The 23306-nt window shown below is 40.0% G+C and overlaps 1 protein-coding gene across 1 annotated transcript in view; it reads left to right on the forward strand.

Moving 5' to 3' along the window:
• Nucleotides 1-7803: 7803 nt before the first annotated feature.
• COL9A1 (collagen type IX alpha 1 chain) overlaps nucleotides 7804-23306 on the forward strand; it is a 73399-nt gene continuing 57896 nt past the window's right edge. Inside the window, exons 1-5 of the mRNA XM_030490409.1 lie at nucleotides 7804-7988; nucleotides 8313-8386; nucleotides 9777-9854; nucleotides 9995-10127; nucleotides 18240-18636. Of these exons, the coding sequence (XP_030346269.1) occupies nucleotides 7969-7988; nucleotides 8313-8386; nucleotides 9777-9854; nucleotides 9995-10127; nucleotides 18240-18636 (702 nt within the window). The 5' untranslated portion in view covers nucleotides 7804-7968. The remainder of the gene's footprint in view (nucleotides 7989-8312; nucleotides 8387-9776; nucleotides 9855-9994; nucleotides 10128-18239; nucleotides 18637-23306) is intronic.

Below are 23306 nucleotides of genomic sequence, written 5' to 3' on the forward strand. Positions count from 1 at the left end.
GGGAAATCCTGCCTGACCAATTTGGTGGCCTTCTATGATGGAGCCACGGAACTGATGGACAGCGGCAGAGCAGTTGATGTCATCTACCTGGACTTGTGCAAAGCGTTCGACACTGTCCCGCACGACATCCTTGTCTCTAAATTGGAGAGACATCAATTTGATAGATGGACCACTCGGTGGATAAAAAACTGGCTCGATGGCCGCACGCAAAGAGTTGTGGTAAATGGCTCGATGTCCAGTTGGAAACCTGTAACGAGTGGTGTCCCTCAGGGATCGGTGTTGGGACCGGTCCTGTTCAACATCTTTGTCGGCGACATGGACAGTGGGATTGAGTGCGCCCTCAGCACGTTTGCCAACGACACCAAGCTGTGTGGTTCGGTTGATACGCTGGAGGGAAGGGATGCCATCCAGAGAGACCTTGACACGCTTGTGAGGTGGGCCGATGCCAACCTTATGAAGTTTAACCAAGCCAAGTGTAAGGTCCTACACCTGGGTCGGGGCAACCCCAGGCACTGCTACAGGCTGGGCAGAGAAGAGATTCAGAGCAGCCCTGCAGAAAAGGACTTTGGGGTGTTGGTTGACGAGAAGCTTAACATGAGCCAGCAGTGTGCGCTTGCAGCCCAGAAAGCCAACCGCATCCTGAGCTGCATCAAAAGAAGCGTGACCAGCAGGTCGAAGGAGGTGATCCTGCCCCTCTGCTCTGCTCTCGTGAGACCTCACTTGGAGTACTGTGTACAGTTCTGGTGTCCTCAACATAAAAAGGACATGGAGCTGTTGGAGCGAGTCCAGAGGAGGGCCACGAGGATGATAAGAGGGCTGGAGCACCTCCCGTATGAAGACAGGCGGAGAGAGTTGGGGCTGTTCAGCCTGGAGAAGAGAAGGCTGCGTGGTGACCTCATAGCAGCCTTCCAGTATCTGAAGGGGGTCTACAAGGATGCTGGGGAGGGACTCTTCCTTAGGGACTGTAGTGGTAGGACAAGGGGTAATGGGTTCAAACTTAAGCAGGGGAAGTTTAGATTAGATATAAGGAAGAAGTTCTTTACAGTGAGGGTGGTGAAGCACTGGAATGGGTTGCCCAGGGAGGTTGTGGATGCTCCATCCCTGGCGGTGTTCAAGGCCAGGTTGGACAGAGCCTTGAGCCACGTGGTTTAGGGCAAGGTGTCCCTGCCCATGGCAGGGGGGTTGGAACTAGATGATCTTAAGGTCCTTTCCAACCCTTACGATTCTATGATTCTATGATTCTATGATTCTATTAGAAGATAACAACAGTGATATCAGGTCAGACCAAAGGTCCATCTTACACAGCATACTTTTTCTGGTCAAGGAATTAGTAGTGGATGCCTAGAGAAGCATGTAGGAACAGAAAATGTGCATAGGAACACTTCTCCTATGTATTTTCTCAGTCTGCAGTGATTTGTGGCCTGGGGACTTTGTGAGTTGGAGGTGATACCTGATGGATTTTTCCTCCATAAAACTGCCATGTCTCTTTTCGATCCTGTACAACTTCTAACATTTGCAATGGCAAATACCGAAAGTGGTGGAAAAGAATCCCACTGCTTGCCACAAGTTGTATGGAGAAGGGCTGTCTGTTGCTCGTTTTGCATCTCCTGGCTTCCAGCTTCAGTTGATAACCTTAGCCCTTGCTCTGCAAGAGAACAGCAATTCCTCTTTATTCACTTTCTCCATGCTGGTTAGACTTCATTAGATCTCTTCTTTTTTCCCCAGGCGTAAAAAATCCTCATCTATGTGACTGTTTTTCATACTGAAAGCAGTCCAAACCTCTGATCATCCCTGCTGACCATGGTTTATATGGTAGCACTTTGATGGTTTCTGCTTTGTTCACTATTGCTTTCTTAATTGCTCCTAACATGCAGTTTGCTTATGCCAACTACTGAGCACTGAGGTAAGTTTTCATAGCTCTCCCTGTTAGAGCTGACAGACACCTTTCCAGAACAGTAGACGCCACCATAAATTTAGGACTGCCTTTTCATTGCCAATTATTTCTTCTTTATTTATGTGGATTTTCACCTGCTATTTTATTAAACACTTATGAGGTATTTTGAGACCTTCCCACAGTTTACACCCTCATCTTTCATTTTTATTGCTCAGGTAACTTCTTCACATCTGCAGATGTTACCTCCCCGTTACTCACACTCCTTCCAGATCACATTTATGAACACTTCGAATGGCGCAGGCTTTTGTACAAATCTCCAACGGGCTTCACTAATAAGCCACCTTCTGCTTTGAAAATGATCACTAATTTGTTTTCTACCCCGTGGCTGTCATTTTGGTAGCACACTGTTCAGAAGCTGCCAGTAGTGGCATAATGGTGCATTCACTGAGAGAAAATAGAAGGAACAATGTTAACAAATTTTTGTTGTCTCAGTTGTGTTTGAATGAACGTCTGGCCAGAATATTTTTCACAACCAAGTAGCTCTGCTGAGGTCAACAACCAGGTGTAAGTGGGAGTACAAAATCAGTGCAATGGAAAAGTAGGCCTTGTTATAAAGAATGAAATACCAACTACTACAATTATACTTCACACTATTTAATTATTGTGTTATTCCTACATATTTATGTTCTTTGTATTTTTCTAAAGAGAGAAAATAGCAAGTTTTAAATTTTGGCATAGTTCTTTCGATATGCAACATACCTTGCAGATGAAAATACAAATTCTAAATGTCATCAATTCTGTATAGAGGTCTGTGTGTGCCAGCTTTCTGTGATTCTGGAATCTGCCCTAATACCATACTCTGTTGAAACCCAGCTTTCATCATAAAACAAACAGACCACCTCACTCTCCCCATTCCAGAGCTGTTCGGAGAGACCTTGAATAAACATGAACCTATACAGTGATGAAAAAGCCTGAAATTGCTTTGGGGAGAGCTGGGGACTTTGGAGATCACCATTTACGGAAAAAAATACCTAAACCCAACAACAAAACCAAACCTGCTACAGAAACCTCACAGTCTTCAACAGTGTGAAATCTTTTTTCCCAGCTGCCACAAAAATCAGAATTCGTGCCATAGAATTTGCTCTTTTGTGGAAACAAGTAGACAGATATGTGTATTTCTTTCTTGTCCTGCCCTGCCAGGATCTCTCACCCTCTGCCCTCTGGACGAGGGGAAACCTGCCCCATCCTTGGGTCCAGGCAGCTGGAGCCCAGATGGGCTGAGGACACAAGACAGGGTGCCAAGTCTGGCTGGGGAAGGCAGGCAGCAAGGCAAGGACTGCTGGGGAAAGCCCAGCCTTTAAAATGGTCACTGGCCAAAGTAACCATACACTAATTTTATTTTCATGAGTATTTCTACCTACGAACCAGTGTTGTAGTGCACATATGCTTGTGTAAGAGAGGGAAATCCTGACCCCGTTTGAATCTACGGTTGTTTTGTTACTGGTGTTGGCAAGGACATGATTTCTCTCAAAGAGTATTTAATGACATTAAAATAAATGTTGCCTGCTGCAGTATTTAGAGACAAGTATCACTGGAACTAAGTTCCATCAAGTCAACAATTACAAAAATTTTGGGTTTTAAGAATTGAAATTTGTGTTCAAGTCACATAATTTTGGCTCAAAAAGAATCTGGATGTATTTAGAGTTATATTTTCCCAGTTCTGTTGAAATATTAAAGAACATGTTTTTCACCATGTAAATGATGTGCTAGTGGCCTGGGATAATATATAGGCAAATAAGCAGTGATAGAGACAACAGTATAAAAGAATATCATCAAGACTTATAAAGCTCTGACTGAAAATACTGCCTAATTTGAGGGATTTTTTTTGTTTAATTTTTCTTTCTATTTTCTCTGCCATTCCACTAGAAAATAAATTCTCCTGTATTTAAGGTAATTGGAATCACTGACTGTAACATTCAAGGATAATCACTGTCTGGCGCCCCTGGAGACAAAGTACAAGCCTTCTGACCTAGAAAGAAATGAAAATAGAAATGATACCACAATCTCAACTTTCCTCCAAAAGTAATGGGATGTGAATCCTCATCCACAGAAAGAATTATTACATCAAGGGGATATGGAGCTATCGTGCAAGTTTGTCTGGCCCCACGTATAGATCATCTCTGTGCTCCAAGCACACTCCAGAGGGATTTGTTGAATTTTGGAGACTACACTGGGATAGCCTCGGTGTTCACAAACTGGTTGTAATGCCACTGCAGTGAGGTTCACCTGGAAAGAGGATTGTGCTGAGGAGACGAGAATCTGCCCCAGCTTTCTTTGAGCAACCTCTCCTAGAAAGAAGCTGTTTCATCTTTATAGCAAATGGCATCCAACATCTTGGAAAGAAAAGCTGTTTTTCTTCCCATGCCAAAATTCATAAAATTTTGGACAGAAAAGTACATTTTTATGATGAAGGTAAGAATTTCTTGGATAATAAATTATTTGCTAAATTCCAGTGATGTGTTGGAGTCTGGCAAGGATTTATAGTTTTGCTGACAATTCAATTACCCTACACTTGTGGATGCTGGTTTAATTATTTGTTGCTGGTTTAATTAAAAGGCGCTTAAGTCTGTGCCAGTTTAGCCCCTGATGTCAATGAGATCAGTCACAGGTCCAAGTTGCCTTAACTCTTAGAGTGATTAATAAAGAGCAGACCTTTCACAAATGCCATCATTCACAGCCACACACAGTTAATCTTGAGCTATTAGAGCCAAATGCAATGTAACAACAAACTCACCCAAGTTAAGTGAGTGGTATGCGCTTATCCTAGAGTGTGCTAAACTACAAAGAGAGCAGTGACCCTTGTGCTACATGTAAGGAGAAAGAAGGTTGAAATGTGTAAAGCAGATTTTTGTTATTGTAAACTGAACAGAAGAAGTGGCCGTAAGAAGCTGAAGTTAAATGAAAAGACTGAAGGCACAATTTAGAGAAGACCACATGAGACAGAAGAAACTTTCCAGGAGATGTGAGATAAATAGAAGTGACCTCCCTCTAGTCTTCCCACTGCTCGTCTCCCCTCTAGCCATGTGTGGAAGAGCAGTGTAGGGCTGGGGACAACAACCATTGTTCCTTTGTGAGACCACTCATACAGTTAGAGGCCCTACTTTAACACAGCAAATTGGACTTTTGTTACTCCAGTCCCAAAGCCTGTTCTTGAGCCTCCAGTGCCTGCATATGTGCTGCAAATACTTTTCAGAAGAAGAACAAACTTACCTAGCCCCTCCTGAAAATCCCGCTCAAAAGTACAAGCCAGTGACACTGAGCTCCTTCCAGCCCAGTCAAACAATAAATATCAGGAGAAGGCTTAATTTAGCCATACCAAATTGCCATCAGCCCAACCCTGAACTGAGGAACCTTCTTTGCCACATTTAACAGCTCCTTCAGAGCCAAACGATGGTTTCTGTGGTTTGTGTTGGATTGAGCCTTCTGAAAGTCTAACTCTAGCCATCTCACTGCAAATGTTTTCATCATAGAGAGCAAGCTTTATACCTGCTGGGCCCACCTAATTTATTTGCTATTTCCCTCCAATCCAGCTGCAGTCTTGCCAGACAGCTGTACAGATACATGCTCTCCAATCCAAGCCACATAGAAGAACAGGAATAGAGAATCAGGTATTTGAGGAAAGGAATGTGAAGTCAGATGTGTAAGCATACTTTAAATGCTAGCCAGTTGATGACATTCCTGCATAGCTTGTTTGCAGGATATAGTATTTGAACAAAGTCACCATGCCTTAGCAAAAGAGCAGGGATTTTACAGAATCGTGTTCTAGGTTAATTCATCTACTTTCAACAGTTACTTACATGATGGATCCTAGAGCAAGTGGCTAAACAGCAATCCTGTGCACTGGGATTTCCTACTCTACCTATCTCTACCTATCTCAGTTTACATTTGCATGAAATGGGAATAAGATTGACTACATCAGGGGGCTAACAAATCAGGGGGCTACTGCTGGTTTGTCTGCTAATATTTGTCTGGCTCTTTGAACATGATGTGATAATTACTAATAGAACATCTAGCCAGGGGTTTCATCATAGATTGTGAGATTTCTTTCAAGACGAAGACATCAAAATGCACATGGGAGAACCAGAGCCTGTTAGTATCTTCTAAAGAATTTCTTCTTTGCCCACAGTAGAATAGTAAATGAGTTTCCCACGCTTTAGTTACATAGTATCTCCCATGTTTTATTTCAGTAAGCATGGCTTTTGAAGATCCTGGGTTGAGAAAATACTCCAGGCATACAAAAAGTTCCACCCAGAGAGCTGCTGCAATGAAATGAGAATGAAAATGGATTATATATTGTTCAGAAGCAGAGTATATGTTCTCCAGGTTTCTTTGAACAAAGCTTCTCCTCTTTGGAGAGGATAATATGTGTCAATAACCCCAGACACAAGCAATGGGAGGCACCTTCACATCATGTGCCAAAAAATATTTGCTTATTTCCTCAAAGATGGTACCACTTAGTTCCATAACTAACTACTGGGATGGCCTTTTTTTTCCTTAATGCCACCACAAATAAATTGTTAATACTAAGCAGTCTCAAAAGCAGACTTAATGCCACAACTTATATATGACAAAAGAGACAGTTTGGCACCAGGGTCTTTTCCATTCCTTCACAAACCTTCTGGCGCGCCTTCTAAGCCCCGGGTGCAGATACCACTGCATGACAGAAGGATAATATCTGCATGAGGGATTAGTGACTCAGGTGTGTGGTGACTTGGGCAAGCTTATTGTAAAATCAAATCAATATTTCTCTGATTTTTTTTTTTTTTTTATTGGCAGTGGCTTCATGTGCCAATCTGGCACAGATATCATATGTTCACCATCATGATCCTGGACTGCAAGGCTTCCTGAGCATACCTTTCTCTTGAAGGAGGAACATGTGGTATCAACCAAGATGTGCTTGCTCAGGCATTAAAATGAGACATTATTTATGGCAAATCGTTCATGTCTCTCCAGCCCCTCCCTTTCTAACAGTAGACATAAAAGCATGAGCAACATTAACACTGGAATTACCAGCACTGGGAATGTGAGTTACAGCAAATTGGGATGAATGGGGTTGTTAATGCTTCAGACTCTCAGCAGACAGCAGAGTTCATTGCATTTGCTAGAGAAGATGAAACCTTACAAATGCGATGTATTAGCACAACCTACCACACTCCTCCATACATGCATGAATTTTGACTGTGGTAACTATTGGGACTTCCTGGTTGTTCACCTCTTTTCCTTGGTCTTTTCATGCATACAGATTTTAGTCTCTATGTCTCTTTTTACATCCATGTGAACAAATGTGAATAAATGTCTTTGTGTGTCCAAATGTGTAATAGTCTATAGAAACTGAGTGCTTTATCAATGACAACAGAGGAACAGGAGTTTGCTTAGTAATGCCTATGTGTATTCCTTGGAAAATGTCTGAGTCTAAGCAATGAAAACCCTTTTACATAATGGGTGTTATTCAGAAGAACCAACTGGGACATCCCCAGATAGGCTTCTCCTGTGGCTACTTGGTGAATAAATTAGTGAGAAATGAAAATAACATCTTTACAGGACTGGGGTTCCCTTGTTCTCAAAGCTTTTGATCTTAAGACCACATCAGGGCCACCAGCTTCCTCAAACTGCATGATCCACATTGTTCTTTCATCTTCCTGGCTGAACAATAGACCCCACCATTCAGTGGCTGGTATCACTGAAGTCACATTTTCTTAATCTCCATGCCCTGATGCTGGCACAAGCAGCAGCCTTTTCTTTTCTCTCCTGCCTTCTTTATATTCAACTGCCTCCAGAGGTCCGCCCTCAGAGCCCGCCAGGACACACATGTCTGTCCAGCCTCCACCTCCTTCGCTTTGCAAGATTAAAACAGACCCAGCAGCCTGCACCTCCCTCCCTGCTGGGTCCTGCATGGGGCAGGAGGAGCCGTCTGCACCCATTGCCTCTCTTTTCTACAGGACTAATGAGAGGGAAGCAGGGTGTGTGACTATATACACCACACATTCACATGAGAGAAGCAAAGAAAGCCAGCAATGAAGATGAAAAGCAACTGGTAAGAGAACAAGTGGGATTTGGAGAAATCTGTAAATAAGAGATTAGAATAGTTAAAGCTGTCCTGGCTAGCTGCTGCCTTTGTTCTTTGGGTCTATGACAGCATTATATGAAGGAAATAGTAATAGAAAGAGCTTTGTTGACATGTTTTGTTATAAGGCAAAGATTAAAAGTTCTTATGTAAGGAAATTGTCTTGTCAAATCTGTTAGTAAATCCTTAACTTGGGGTTTTATACATTTAATGTGCATGGCTCGGAGAAGAAAGTCAATAACAAAATCTGTCAGAAACTATAGATTCATACTAGAGTTTTCTTTCTGTTTACAGGAAAATAACAGCGTTCTTTTATGTGTGTAGTTTTCTGTGGTCTTTGATCTCAGCCACCATCCAGCACCAATCAAGTAAGGAGACAAACTCTATCTTTCTGCATTTCATCTTTCTGTAATTTTGACTATTAAAAGAATTATTCTGAGCTTATTCAAAACCAAAATCCTCTCTAGCTAGCCACCACAGAAGGGGAGAACTGCCAATGTGTATGTATGGATGGATGGATGTATGCTTATGAGAAAGAGGGAAAAAAGCAAGAGCTGTGTGTGTTATTTTAAACTCACTATTAGATGTATTTTTAAGGTAAGGATTAAAATCTGGATATAGGTGATAGATACAGAACACAAACCTCCCCCTGTCCTTCAGTGCTTCTAGTTGGATATTATTCTGCTACGTGTGGCAACAAACTTTCTACTTTATTTGCTGGGCACAAAATGTAAATGGCTGGATGCCAGCCATATGTCTCATCAAATAATATAGAATGAGGCCTTTTCTAAGGCGTAACATGTCAACCTGAATGTTCCCTTTAAGTCTATGTTGTCAGAAGGAAACCCACATTTATGGTTGAGCCTTTGCAGCACACAAGAGGCTCTCTGTAGGTTAAAAATGAATCTCCTTCCAACTTGCACTCTTCATTCTTCCCCATCCAGACTTTTCCCCATAACATTTTCCAGATTGACCTTGTACTGGACTTGCATATGACTCTTAAACTTTTCAAATAAATCTTTATTTTTCCTTCCTTAAATTATGGGAATCTAGTAGGTTTTCATGCTTATTCAAGGCTTTTTGATAGATAATATTCTGAAAAAATAGATTTCAAAATATGGTTTCCTCAAACAAATTTACTCTACTTTCCTGTTTGGATCAACAACAAAAAAAAAAAAGGTCTGTAAGTTCTTGTTCTCACCCTACATTTAATGAATAATCATTCTCTGATCATATGTGGCACAGAGGAAGGTGAGAACACCTGGAATACCAGCATGGAAAAGATGCCAGCAGTTTCTCAACAGCCTCTTTAGTTGGCATGAGGTTTGTTTAAGTTTCGTCGGTCAGTTAAGGAGACTGCTGATTTAGGTAACTGGCATTTTTTCCCAAAGTTTGCTTAAACCACCAAAAGTTCCAAACCAAAAAACCTCCGTACACAGCAGGCCTTCTTATGCTACAACTATTTCTCCATAGCTCTGCAAGAGAACTATTATAAGACTCTCATTTGAAGGTCTGAAAAAATAAGTCAGTCAACTTATAATTTTAAATTTGGAGTTCTCCTGAAACATATGCTTATTTTCTTAGACCTCTGGCTTCACTGAGCACTGAGTAGTTTAAATTCTTCTATACATCTAGTAATTATTATTATTTATAATTCAATTTAATTCATAATATTCTTACAGTTGCTTCACTTAATTTTTTTTAAGGAGTCTGAGGCAATATGCAGGCACATGGTTAATAAATTCACCCTTTTTGCAGGACTGCCAGCCATTCTGGGTGCCAATCAGAGAACTGATCTCTGCCCAACAATCAGGATTGGCCAAGATGACTTACCAGGCAAGTAGTATCCTGACTTTTTCAGGGAAAAGCTGCAGTTCAGAAACTTTATCAGGTTACATTCAGCTCTGTGACTGCACAGTTCTCCAATTAAGTTACAATAGAAGTTATATTCTGGACATGTATATTTTTTCTTGTAGGCTTTGACCTGATTTCTCAGTTTCAAATAGAAAAAGCTGCTTCCCAAGGAATTATCCAGAGAGTAGTGGGCTCCACTTCTCTACAAGTGGCTTATAAACTGGGACCCAATGTAGACTTCAGGATCCCAACCAGGTAATATCATTTGTTGTTTGACCTTAAAATATATACACATATTTATCAATATTATCATTTAGGAGACAGATGTCCTCTCCATCTAGAGCACCTCATTTGCAAAGTATTTGTAAATGGAAAGAGGAGTTCAATTTTTTTTCATTGCCACCACCAGACCACACCGATTCTTAAGAGCAATTTCAGGGACTTCCACTTTCCTCTAGCAATGATACTGCTCAGGGTGCTTCAAGATTTGTCAATAGAATGGGATTCACCTCTAGTGAAGCCAAAAATTGTCGGTAACTTGAAAAGAGACAGGGAGTCGAAGGAAAGATAACAGGAGGACGGTGAGGAATGTTTTCGCAAAACACTGGTACAAAGGAATCTTTGTGATCATGTAAGGACTGCAGAGACAAGGTAGGATAAAAGCTGATGGTATGGGTATTCTTTTTTGTTTGTTTGTTTGTTTCTTTCTTTCTTTCTTTCTTTCTTTTGGGATAACTGGTATATGCATGTTCCTGGCTGATTTATGGTCACTTAATCTATAAAAGATGAACACTAACATTTAGCATGCCACAGGCAAGTTGCAATAGGAGACAGGATTTAGGAATCTAATTGTATATGTGCTTTACAGCCCAGACTTGCTGCCAGTGAAGGAATAGAGACAGTACAGCTGGATAGATATGTCTTTGCCAAACTGAGGCAAGTCTGGGTTCTGGTCCAGCACCTTATGTAATTAAGAATGCCTTAGCAATTAATTGGCAAGACCTTTAATTGGACTATTGTTCCAGCTAGGAATAATTGGAGTGCAAAATGTTTCTGACATACTCTGGCTATCACTGACAACTTTTCCTTGCTGCAGTCCTCCATGGTTTCTACCTTTGTAGCCACCAAGTTAAGCTAGTTTACAGCTTAACTGGTTGCTTACATTGGATTCATGGCTACTTTCCATCCCTGTGGCAAATCAAGGCTGCCAGGGCATAAGTGTGACTCCAAATTAAAATGGGATCTTCATTTTACTAAAAGTTGGAGATACTCAGCTTTTCAACTCATGCTTCATAGCTCAGGAACAGTCTGAGCTACCAAAGTGGCAATATTTTCATTTTTAAGAAAGCTTAGATTTATTGCTATAGATAGCTCTAGTGAGATATATGCTTGATATACACCAGTATCCCTGATCAGGCCTACACTAGCAGCATAAATACACTGTGGCATCTGAGTTGACTATTGCCTCTGGGCTGGTTGCTTGGGTATGGTGCTGTAGTATTATGAATCTACCACATTCAAGACACTTGTACTTTCAGTCAACACTGTGCTGCTACACTGCAATGCTACCTGATAGTATACCTGAAATTTGGCCCTGGCTAGAGCTGGTCACCTGCACTCAAGCTGAATGTCTTGTCCTGGGGAATGGATCAAGGCTTGAGTCCTGACAGTGCTCTAGAGCGTCAGTGTGCTGCTGCTCTGTCGCTGAGCCTGGTCTTGCTGCTCTCCTCCAGAGTTCTTTCGCAGTGTGCCTCTGTCAGTAAGCTGACTCCGAAGGAGTGAAGTTGACAGTAGTTGACTGAGGCTAACACCACAGGAGAGGAACACCTTAGGCCATCTACAATCACTTTTTAAAAAACCAGAACTCTCCACATAATCTTTATAATGTGGTGTGTTAGGTGAGGTTTACTGCTATGAATTGGGGATGATGAAATGGCTGACAAGCATTACAGGAGTTAGCAAGCATGCAGAGCACCTCAAGGAGGGCTGAGGATCTTTAATAGCATAGGCGTAACGCTGGCTTTCTCAGACCCAGGCACTGCAGCAGCCCTGAACCCCTGAACCCTCTGGCCACCCCCCCGCTATCCTTTATTCATACTTGGAGTATTTAACAATAATGTAAATATTTCTTGGGGTACCGGCGGGCAGCAGCTCGTGGGGAGGTGAGGGAAGGGGAGGGGAGGAAGGCGAACGGAGAGGAAGGTAGGGGAGGAAAGGGGAGTGAAAGGGAGGGGAGGGAGGAGCCGGCCCCCGCCGCGGAGCTGTTCGTGCCCGTGGTGCTGAAATACCGCCCCGCCCGGGCTGCGCGGGCCACGGGGACCGGGGGAGCCGCGGAGGCGCGGGGGCTGCCGTAGCTGCCGCAGGCCGCTGACACGGAGAGCGTAATGCTCTGGTACCTGCCTCCGGCGCTGAGAGCTCCTGCTTCGCCAAGAGACAGGGGAGACAAAAGTAGAGTGAGTTTGGAAAAACTGTTCCCGAGGTGGGTAGCTGACATAGGCACGAAGGCCCCCGTGCTACAAATGCACTGGGGAGGGACCCTCAATAAAGACGTCAGGCAGCAGCAAGCTCCGCGCCTGCTCTGCTGCAGAGATCTCCTCTCATATCTTCGTTAATGAGCAGCCATATTAGTACGAGGTAACCCAAACAGCCATCGACAGTGTCTTCTCTTGCCTTATGAAACAGGGAGGGGTCTTCCTAAGAAAGCCCGTTCCCTGGCATAAGGTTTTCAAGGCTTTTGAGGAAGAGATAAGGAGGTGTGCACATGCATAGGAACAGCAAGCAAGCCAACTGAAATATCAGCACAGAGGGCTTGACTGACTGTCACTGTTCATCCAGCACTTATCACAAATGGTAAAATGATTTTTTAAACTAGCATATGATCATTACACCAAGGCAGGCAAGCCCATGTTAGGGTGGTTATGGCACTGGAAGGAGAGCTTAGGTAGATGGGCACTGCTCAGTGTATTTGTTCAGTATTTGCTATAGCAATAGCTTATACCTTGAAAAGCTTATGTAGCTTCCTTAAAACACTACTAAATTGTAGCTTGGTCTTTTGCTGCTTAGCATACTTGCCAAGGTCCAGCAGTATATCCCAGAATGAGCAAAATGATTGTGCATAACTCTTGACTTTAGCTTGTCCCATCATCTAAATAAATTCCCGTTTGCTGTTGCTTCTTCTAGTGTAAAATCTGCTGAAGAACCGATATAGTGTTCTTCATGTAATAAGAAATGGCCATGACTCACACCCATTGCCTCTGACATGGTGAACCTGTCATTTTTCAATTTAATCTATGTACCTGTTGTAGGTGTCCAAGAGTTAGTAAGTGCAAAATTATTACCAGTAATTTGGATAATAATTGTGTCGATTTTTAATTGCAAGCTTTAAAAAAAAATATTAGCAGAAAGGAATATGTTCATGATATGTTTTCATATGGGGGAAAAGGGCTAGCTATATTTATGTACTGGATAAAATCTTAATCCTTTGACTTCACAAATGCAGCTGTCACATCACAAAGCCCCTGTGTTCACATGGATAAATTAATGCCAGGGAACATTCCAAGGCATTCGCACTTTATCATCTATACCGTTAAAATATTAGAAAAGACCCTGTCATGCTTTGGGTCCAGACTAGTTAGCACTCTTTAAAGAATTCCTGGGCACAGCTTGGCAGCTAACATAGGCCATGGACCATTCCCAATACGCAGCTTGCACGCAGTCATCATATTTTGGAAGTAAGATGTTTAAACTTTTTCATGCCAGCTGAACTTAGTATCAGAGAAAAGTCCAGGGCATACTGATAGTAGCCTATGGATCCAGAAATTATGCCTCTTTGCCTGCATCCTCATCTTGGCCAAAAGTACAGCTATGTAAAAATTGAAGCTGCCTTTTGAATAGTGTTTCTATTTGGGGCAGTGGTGTACTGCAGACCACTTTAACAGGTGACATGACAAGCACTCTGTGGTAAGAAATTATAAAATGAAGATAGGAAGTTTATAAAGCTTTATCAGTAAGCTTGGAACATCCAGAGAATTTCATAGGCTGAGTTCCTGGTTTTTCCTTTGAGAATAATGCTCCTCTGTGAAGTAACGCTCCCCAAATACATACGCCTGAAAGCCTGGCTTTTCTAATTCCAACTACCAAAGTTCTTGAGGTGCTTTTCCTCTTGCATTACAACTAAGATATCTTACATAGATATTGATGATGACGAATAGTAATGGAAAAGGCCAAATGCAGCTAAGAAGCTAATTCAGTCATAAGAAATAATTAGCTCAGAACTAGATGTTTCTGAAGAATAGAGCTCAGCGGAGAACAATGAGTCCTAACAAATTACTTCTGTCTAATGACTTAGGACAGTTGCTTTTAAAAATGCTTAGCTAGGTTTGATTGTTACTTCTTATATGATGGCTGCCAGACAGTGCCTGCCAGGTCAGCTGGGATTCTAGGAGGCTTCAGGAGGTGCAAACACAAGTGTCACCAGCTTGAGCAAAGGAACGTGGGGCCATGATAGTGCATTATCATGTGGTTGGCCAGAAAGTTTCTACAGCAAAGTCTAGTGGGTTGTAGTAACATTTCTAAAATCTTTATTTAGCAAGGATGATGTCCATTATCTCAATGGACAATAATGCTCACCTAATAAATTAACTCTTTAAGAAACAAGCTTAACAAAATAAGCAGTTACTTTGTAGTATTCAAGTCGGTATATAGCTAACCTTTTAACATACACTGCTGCTCTTGATGAATCCTGAAGTCAGTGGGATTACTCAGAGCTTGCACCACCTAGTCAGATGACTGACTTATCTTGGTTATATTGGTGCCTTGGTAGGACTTAGCTTTGAAATGTCAAAGAAATCTTCCTGGTAAGCATTCAGGCTACATGGTTGATAAAAGTCTTAGGTGTCTCTTAGGTTTTTATGAAAAAGATTAAAGGAAAATAGTAGTGTTTCACAAGTTCCCTTAGATGAATTATAAAGGTTTCAAACTCTTCCCGCTCCACTTCCAACTGTATTTAAAAAAAATTAAGCAAGGATTCAAATACCTGACAAAAAATTGACCTGACCTTGCACTCATCATACAACTAAAGCAGTTAATAATAGTCTGAGTGCACAGGGAAAGCAGGGCTAGACAACTATCTCACAAACTGAAGATACAAAAATAAATAAATAAAAATTCTCTGATGGCTTATATCCTTGGCAGTTTTAAGGGGTTAGGAAATGGGTCAGGACTGAATTTTGCCTTTGTGCTTGACATATTTTTTCATATTAATTCTTCCTTTGCTCACTTGCCTGATTCTAAATTTAAAATTGTTTTATCTCCTTCCATAAAGCAGTGGAATTGGAAACATATAAGTTAAAAATAATGTACTGAAATAATTTAAGTGCTTACATAGCTAGCAGCTTTGCAGTGAGATAGAGGAATAACTTCTCTACAATTATTTATTTAAATATCATGATAAATCTGGTGTGGTTTCCAAATATTTAGGATTTTAAGCTGCTAACTTCAATAGAGTTTTACTTATGTAAGGATTGCAGACTCTGGGAAAAACTGTGCACTAGAATACACTGAAACCACTAAAGCCAATGGAATGGCTTTTCATTACTGTTGGAATAACTGAGGTGAGAATCCGTCTTTGCATTACTTGTAGAATTAGAGGTATAAATCTTACACAGCAACAGTCCCCTGCAGAGTACCTTTCTGGCAATGCGTCATGCTATGCTTCATTATGTTGAGTCACATTGCTGATACTGAGTCTTTAGTCTAAAGTCAGCAGCTCTTCTGATTAGTTATTAAAAGTTTTTAAAAAAGTAAATATTTATCTATGGTTTTGCGGTGACTTTACATCTTTACTGTTCTCTTATAATTACATTTCTTATAATTTAGTTTTCTCTTACCAATGTTAGAAGCTCTTCCTCAATTTCTGCCCTTTGTATGTCACTTGAAAAAGTTAATGTATTTATTTTCTATTTTAATTTCTGAAAAGGAAGGAGGACCCATATGATGGCTTGTAAAGGACTAACGCTATAGTTAAATATGGTGCAAAGAATCCTTTTGCCAATCTGGTATAAACAATTTTCTAATCAAAAAGTATAACTATGTTTACTTACTTTTTTTTTTTGTTTGGTTGGGTTTTTTTGCAAGTATAGTTGTGTCAGCTGAGGTGGGGTGACAATGCGTGTGATAGTTTCACCAGTATTGTCATGACAGCAAAACTTAGTGCAGAGAAAGAACAAAAACCTCTCCTCAGAGGATCTAGGATTAGTATTGTTTCCTCTAGCTGCAGAGCTCAGCATATCAGGTTCCCTGGAGGCACTGAACTTGAGAAAGTGGCATATCACACAGAGGCTAGTTAAAAAAATTACCGAACAATACCACCTTCAGTATGGTAGTAGTAAAGCCAGCTCTTGTTCAAGAACAAACAATGAGATTCAGTAACTGAAGAGATTAATGACTCAGATGAGCTAATATTTTAGCAGTAGAAGAGATTGAAATACTTATTTAAGGGATATTATAGAGGGAAAAGGATATAGAGGGCCATAAAAGACATGCTGAACTGGATCGGGAGCTTAGTAACAGTGAATGTGTGTCTGGACAGAAGGAGAGAGTATCTTCCTGAAGCAGGAAAGAGCATATAATCATGTTGTGTGAGCTAGAAGCCTGACACAAGGAAGGACAGTGGATAGTAGTAAACACTGGAAAGCGTTCAGAACAGGAGGAAATGTCCACACATTAACATTCGCATTTGAGGTGGCCAGACACAAATGAAACAAACAATGAGAGAACACAACACATTAGATAATATCCTATAAAAAGCCCTAGCTGTGACAGATGACTGCATCCGCAGTCAACAAAGACACAAGTCATAGCAAATCACAGACAGTTTAAAGATACTGGCAAGGAACCCCCTCTTCCACTTTGTATATCTCCACACCTTGTGCAATGACATAATCTTCCAGCTAAACCTTCCCCTTCCTCAAACACCAGCTTTCAGGTGTATGTAAAGGCTCTTGGGGAAAAAGTAATAAAAACAGCGGTTCGGGTAGTTCATTAATAAGATGAAGCTGCTGCTGCTGCTGCTGCTGCTGCTGCTGCTGCTGCTGCTGCTGCTGCTGCTGCCAGGCTTGTTCCAGTCCTTACTGAAATCTGACTGAGGCTGTGCCGTCGCCTGCTGGAATATGACTGCACTACAGCTCTGGACACTTAACACCAAACTGCAGACTCTGGAGATTTCATCTGGAAGTACTCTCTTACTAAATCAGTAATCATCCAGCATACAGAATCAGAACTAATTTATTCAATTTGTTTTGGTTTTTGTTGTGGTATTTTTTTCTTTTTTCCCCCCCTTAGCCTAAAGCCTGAGGTTCGCTAATGCTGGCTAAATTGCTGCTGAGATAGGATTGATCTACCGCTCAGAAATAACCTTCGCTCAAAATGCCTACTTGCCTGAGAAGTTATGCTAATGAATGCTAGCGGCAAAATAGCTCTGCACATCTCCATACTTAAGATATTTATTCAAATACAACTTATTCTTAAATGTGCACAAATGGTAACAAATTTATTGATGTCAGCTGGATTATGACATTACAATTTTACAATCCATAGCATATGAGAAGGCATATTTCTTAAATATTCTACTGCATTCACTGACACATTTGAGATAAAAAATTACGTTGCTGTTTTGTGCAGTGACACAGCCAGCAGGACTTGTGTTTCCAAATCTCACATGTAATAGGAGTTGCAAAAGAATGAAACATTTTATGCGACAAATCTATTCCCCGCTCCTTGTAGTCTTGTGGTTGAACGTCACAGGACATAATACATTTTTAGTGTGGGTTCTTACTATGCATATATTTGCCATGAATGTTTTGTTGAATGATTTCTGCTGAAGCAATAGTTAATACATTAACAAAATGGTTATTGTCAGGCTGAACAAGAAAATGCATTTGCAAAAGACATTCTTATGTCTTCCAGACCAAATGAGATCTGTACTGACTACCTGGTCAATTATAAAGTCACACTATGTTGATTGATTTTGTAAGTGTAACAGTAGGAAATAGCATAATTGTCAGATATACTTTCTAAATCTGAAGTAAGGTCTGCTGTTGCTCCATCCATTACACTTAGAAAGGGTTATCATAAATATTGTACAATGTTGGAAGAGCCCATATTTCTGAACCGGCTCCTGTTGCCATTAGCAACACTAATGACTCAAAAGGATATCCCATTTCGGGACTCTGCATGCAGAAGAGCACTGATAAAAGCATGGCTGAAATATGGTTCCACTGAGAAACTGTTTCTCATTACTCTGTGGTGATGTGTGGAGCTTTTCAGAACAAATATACAACAAATTTACTGTATTTTGATCCTACACAGTGCCATATATTCCAATGGACTGCCAGATGAATATTCCTTTCTAACTACTTTTCGGATGACTGGGGCCACACTTCAGAAATACTGGACTATCTGGCAGATTCAGGATTCTTCAGGAAAAGAACAAGTTGGAGTGAATCTTAATGGTCAAATGAAAAGTGTTGAGTTTTCTTATAAAGCAGCCGATGGAAGTCTCCAAACTGCATCATTTTTGCATTTGCCCTTCTTGTTTGACTCCCAATGGCACAAGCTTATGATAAGCGTGGAAGCAAACAGTGTCACACTTTTTATTGACTGTATTAAAATAGAATCCTTAAACATAAAACCAAAAGCAAAAATCAGCATTGATGGTTTTGCTGTGATTGGAAAACTTAAAAATAATCCTCAAATTTCAGTTCCGGTAAGTTCCAAAATCTTTTATTACTGCAAAAACTGTTTTATAGGATCTTTACACTTAATTTTTTGTGGAATGGATCTTCAAATGTTTTCTGAAAACAGAAATGGCAGAAAATAACAGCTCCTTGGCACGTAAGTACTAGCTTTGATTTTTAAATTTTGCACATATACCCGTGTAAGGTAAGAGATGACCCAGATGACTTATGTCTAAGTTTCAACAGTGAAATTTCTCAGACATCCATACTTTTGTCAATGGATTTTGCTCTGTTTGGAGGTACTAGTTGGGTGGTTGTCTGCTTATCTCATATGTGGAGCTTGATCTAGAAGGAAGTCTCAGGACACAGATTTGTGGGCTGTACCTCACACCAAAGAGAGCAAAACATTTGCTGAGCAAGAACTGGGACTGCTCTTGTATGTGTGCACTGACCATCAGCTAGAGGTAATTAGATGTGTCACTGGCAGAATAAATACTTTAAATCATTAGTACAAAGGGAATATCTCCTGTAAGGGAGATTGACAGAGGTCCTTTCTGATATACTCTGATGTTCAGACAGGAAGTGAGCCCACACTTAAATTTCAGTACTACATGACTGACTTGGGGTAGACAGTGAACCTCTCGTTTATGACTTTTATGACTCTTATGATATGTGTAACATCAGCGACTAGATCCAGTCCACGCAAAGGTCTCAACAGAGCTGAGACATAAAGCCCACCATTTCCACAATAGCTTCTCGTGGCTAGCTCAGGACATCCCACCTCCCATTTCATGGCTTCTGTGAACCCCTTTGTTAGATATATGACCTATTTTGTGCATTGTAGTAGACACCTGAACTCACTATGGAGTGCTCCTTTATTCTGTATAGCAAGAGTAGGCAGCAAAATACTTATTCTATATCCTGTTAGTGGATTTAATGCTGAAGATATCCTCTTCATGCTACTACATTGCAAGGAAACTTGTTTTAATGGGTAAATACTGGATACATACGGTAAATACTGAATGGTTTTGTGCCTTTCAATGAACAAAACTAAATATGGAAAACCTCAGAGATTTTATTATTTGATTATCTGATTTAGTTCCTGAGATGAGTGATTAAGATAAGACACAAACAAAGGAATATACCTGTAATTTCTGACAAAAAACCCCCAACAACTTTATCTGTCACATCTGCATTTTGGCTTTCAGACATCCATCAGTGTTTTCTTGACTAGTGTTTTTTCAGCTAATGAGTTACAGTGCACTTTATGCTGAATAATGTGACAATTTTGTCCCACGGTAGCATTAAATGACATTTAAGACTTTGGGAATGCTATATCTGAATTCACTCTGTAGATTAAAAGAAAACAGTTTCAAAACACAGTTGAAAAAATTGCAGAAAACATTGCAAAGTTCCATATATTATCCTCTTCCTTTTCCAAGGTTCCTGTTTAAGTGTATTAGGAACATATAATATGAATGTTAATGTGTATATATATACAAAAGTAACCTACATATATATAGGATATCCTATCCTATAGGATACTCATTTCAAAACAAGTTGAATGATAAAAAAGAATCAGAGAGTTAACAGAGTGTAGCCGTTTTCCACATCCCTACACTGAAGTTTTTCTTCAACTTTGAAATAGAGTGGTGAATCTTTCTTTTAACTATATTTCATGTTGACTGCAAAAAATGTGGCCACAGGATAACCAGCATGGTATAAAATTGAAAGGGGAAACATTACAAAAAAACAAGCATCTTATGTTTCACCACCTCTGTATGTATAGGTTACTATATCGCACTGGATAGAAATCAATTTTACTTGAAAAATTATGCCAGAAAGCTGCCTCAGGTGTCTGAAAGTGGCTACTTAGTGTGCTGCTGTAGATGTGGATTAGAAAATATCAACAGCTGTAAAGTTATACTAATTCTGTTGGAAAAAAAGGTTAGTCTTTAAAAACGTCACTCGAAAGTAATCATCTGGACCTGATAATGTAAGGATTAGCTGCATACGTGTCTTAGCTTTGCTAACTGGTCTGGGGGATGCTGGTGGATGTATGGATGGGATGATGAAAACATTACATATTCTATGCATGTTACTAGGATGAAAAAAAATCTACCCCAATGTTGTATTTCTCTTTGGAAGGGTATTTAGATTAAATGCACAGAGCGCTATAGGTATTACTATAATAGTATTACAACACCTAGCGTACAGTGCTACAGTAAACCATGCTCCCAAGCTAAACACAAAGTCATTCCCTTAAAAACAAGGAGGGTTCCTGTTGTCTGTTGGAGCAATGATTTGAAATGGCAGCCTACAAATGAGGAGAAAGATGTGGTATTAAGGTCACCTTAGCAAGAACTTTGACTTCTCCCCCTTCTCTGTTGGTGCTCTGGCTGACCTTTGGCTAGGATTAAAGAAGGAAAAACAAAAAAGGAAATCTGGAATTTTATCCCACTTTCTCTCCAGCCCATGTTTTGCAGAGACCTGCTCTTTTTAGCAAGGTACAAGGAACACTGATTACCTTAGACTCTTCACACATCTGGCGGGGGAAGAGTGTCCAGCATTAAATTCTGCCTCATGTATGTTTAAGCGTGTACATCATTAGGCACTAGTGTGAAGCTACAGTAAGTATAGGACACCCTTCTTCAAGGATGAAAGGACAAAATGGAATTAAGCCATTTCTATAGTTCACCACAAAACATTTGTTTACACCTTTAGCATGTTTCTGGGAATATTCAGTTATATTTAGTGTATTTTATGGGGGGGGGGGAAGTCAAATCTATGAATAATGTAGACCTTGAAACAGGAATATGATACACATTTCTTTACCAAAAAAACCCCCAACAAAAACCACAAAACCCAAAAACAACCAACCCTCCTCCCCTCCCCCCCAAAAAAAACACCCTCCTGGAACAAAATTCCAAGGCAAGGAAGAAGTACCATATTACATTTTAAACTGAGTTTGGATGTCTAAAAACACACTTTAACTCAGACAGAACTGCGAGTTTGACACAGGACTCACTAGACTATATTGCACGGTCTGTGCTATGAAGCCAAAAATGACAATGGTAGTGGTCCAACCTGATATAAAAATGTTGATGTAGGAAGACCATATTCTCTGAAATTAGGATAAAGAAATTGCACAATCTGATGGACTAGTAATTTTAAAATGGCTGTTTATATTGCACAAGTCTCTGGTTTAGTCTGTGTATTCAGTTTCTCTTTAAATTGAGTAAATAAATCTATCTTTGGGTATATTCTAGGCTTATCCTTCAACTTGCTTGACTAAATTCAGTTTAAACATCTTAGTAGTCTCAATTATTTAGTATGTCCCAGGCACAATTTCTAATTTCTTTCCAGGCATTGTTAAAGTATATTACTTGTGGTGTTATAGTTTTTAAACGACATAAATTATGTGTTTATCTTCTTTTTTTTTTTTTCCTTCAGTATTCTGAGTGCTATCTTTATCTTGCAGAATAGGTCAACTTCTTATAGGTGCACTGTAATACATGTCATTTTAGAAGAGATTCTTTATTGCTTGTTGTTACTATGATTGCCTAGAAGAGTAATAGATAGAGTTCCACTAGAAACTACAGCTTGCCTTTGAGCCTTTACAAAGATTTATTCCAGGATTTTTGGAATCTTTTATGGAGGGCAAATTTTTATACAGATTTACAGCTGCATTTATCTTTTTCTAGATAAAAAAGAAAATAGCTCTTTTTATCTAAAAGTAATTCAAATAATCCACTATAAACTCCAAGTAATACAATATATATCATCATTTCAAAACTGAAAAGGAACTTACTTCCTAAATCATGTGTTTGTTATAGAAAGGTAAGGCCATTCATTTCTTACTGATCAAAGACTAACTGCTGTGAAACGATATAAATTGCCTTAGTTTCTTCAATTTCAGAGGCAGTACCCACATTTTCTCACATTAGACACTAAGCACTTTGCTAGAAGTGATTCTTGGTTATTATTTAACTGGCATTTAATGCTGCTAAGTAGTTCTGGGCAGCTACATGACTTTTAATGTCTAAGAGGAAACTGCTTATCAGTATTTGCTGAATAGGGATTAATTTACACCATAGAACAGATTGTGTCTGTGTACCGTAAAAAGTCACATCTCAGGTTTGTTTCACCCTGTGAAATCTCACATTCAGAAGGCTGAACCCTTGCTATGGAAAGTCAAATAACACCAGAATTCACTCTACTGATCTATGGCATGAAAAAAGATGCAAGGAAAGAGATGCTTTAAAAACCCATTAGAGAGATATAGGAAAATGGATAAAACATGTTTAAAATAGCTGTAGAATTAGATATGTTTAAATATGTGTGGCTTATTCTTAGTTACTTAGAAGTACAGTGGATAGCAGACTCCCCTTTGAACAAACATAGATATCACTGACATGAGTTCTCCTTAAAGCCTAAGGTATTGCTAAAAGCTTCCCTGAGACTGATGCTATACAGAAAATACTGCCCTAGATATTTAGGTCTCACATACGTCTTACTTAACCCTCACCTCTCTCATCTAAAGTACTAATAAGACAAGTGAATTGCATAGCTGATACTGAGATGTGCAAAGCTGTGGGCATTTGCAGGCAGTTCCATAGAACTTTAGAGGACAAAAGAGTGAACAAACAGACATAACTTATCCAATTATATCTGTGCTGACTAACAAATTAAGATGAAA

The sequence above is a fragment of the Strigops habroptila genome, chromosome 6, assembly GCF_004027225.2.
Source record: "Strigops habroptila isolate Jane chromosome 6, bStrHab1.2.pri, whole genome shotgun sequence".
NCBI classification, from domain to species: Eukaryota; Metazoa; Chordata; class Aves; order Psittaciformes; family Psittacidae; genus Strigops; species Strigops habroptila.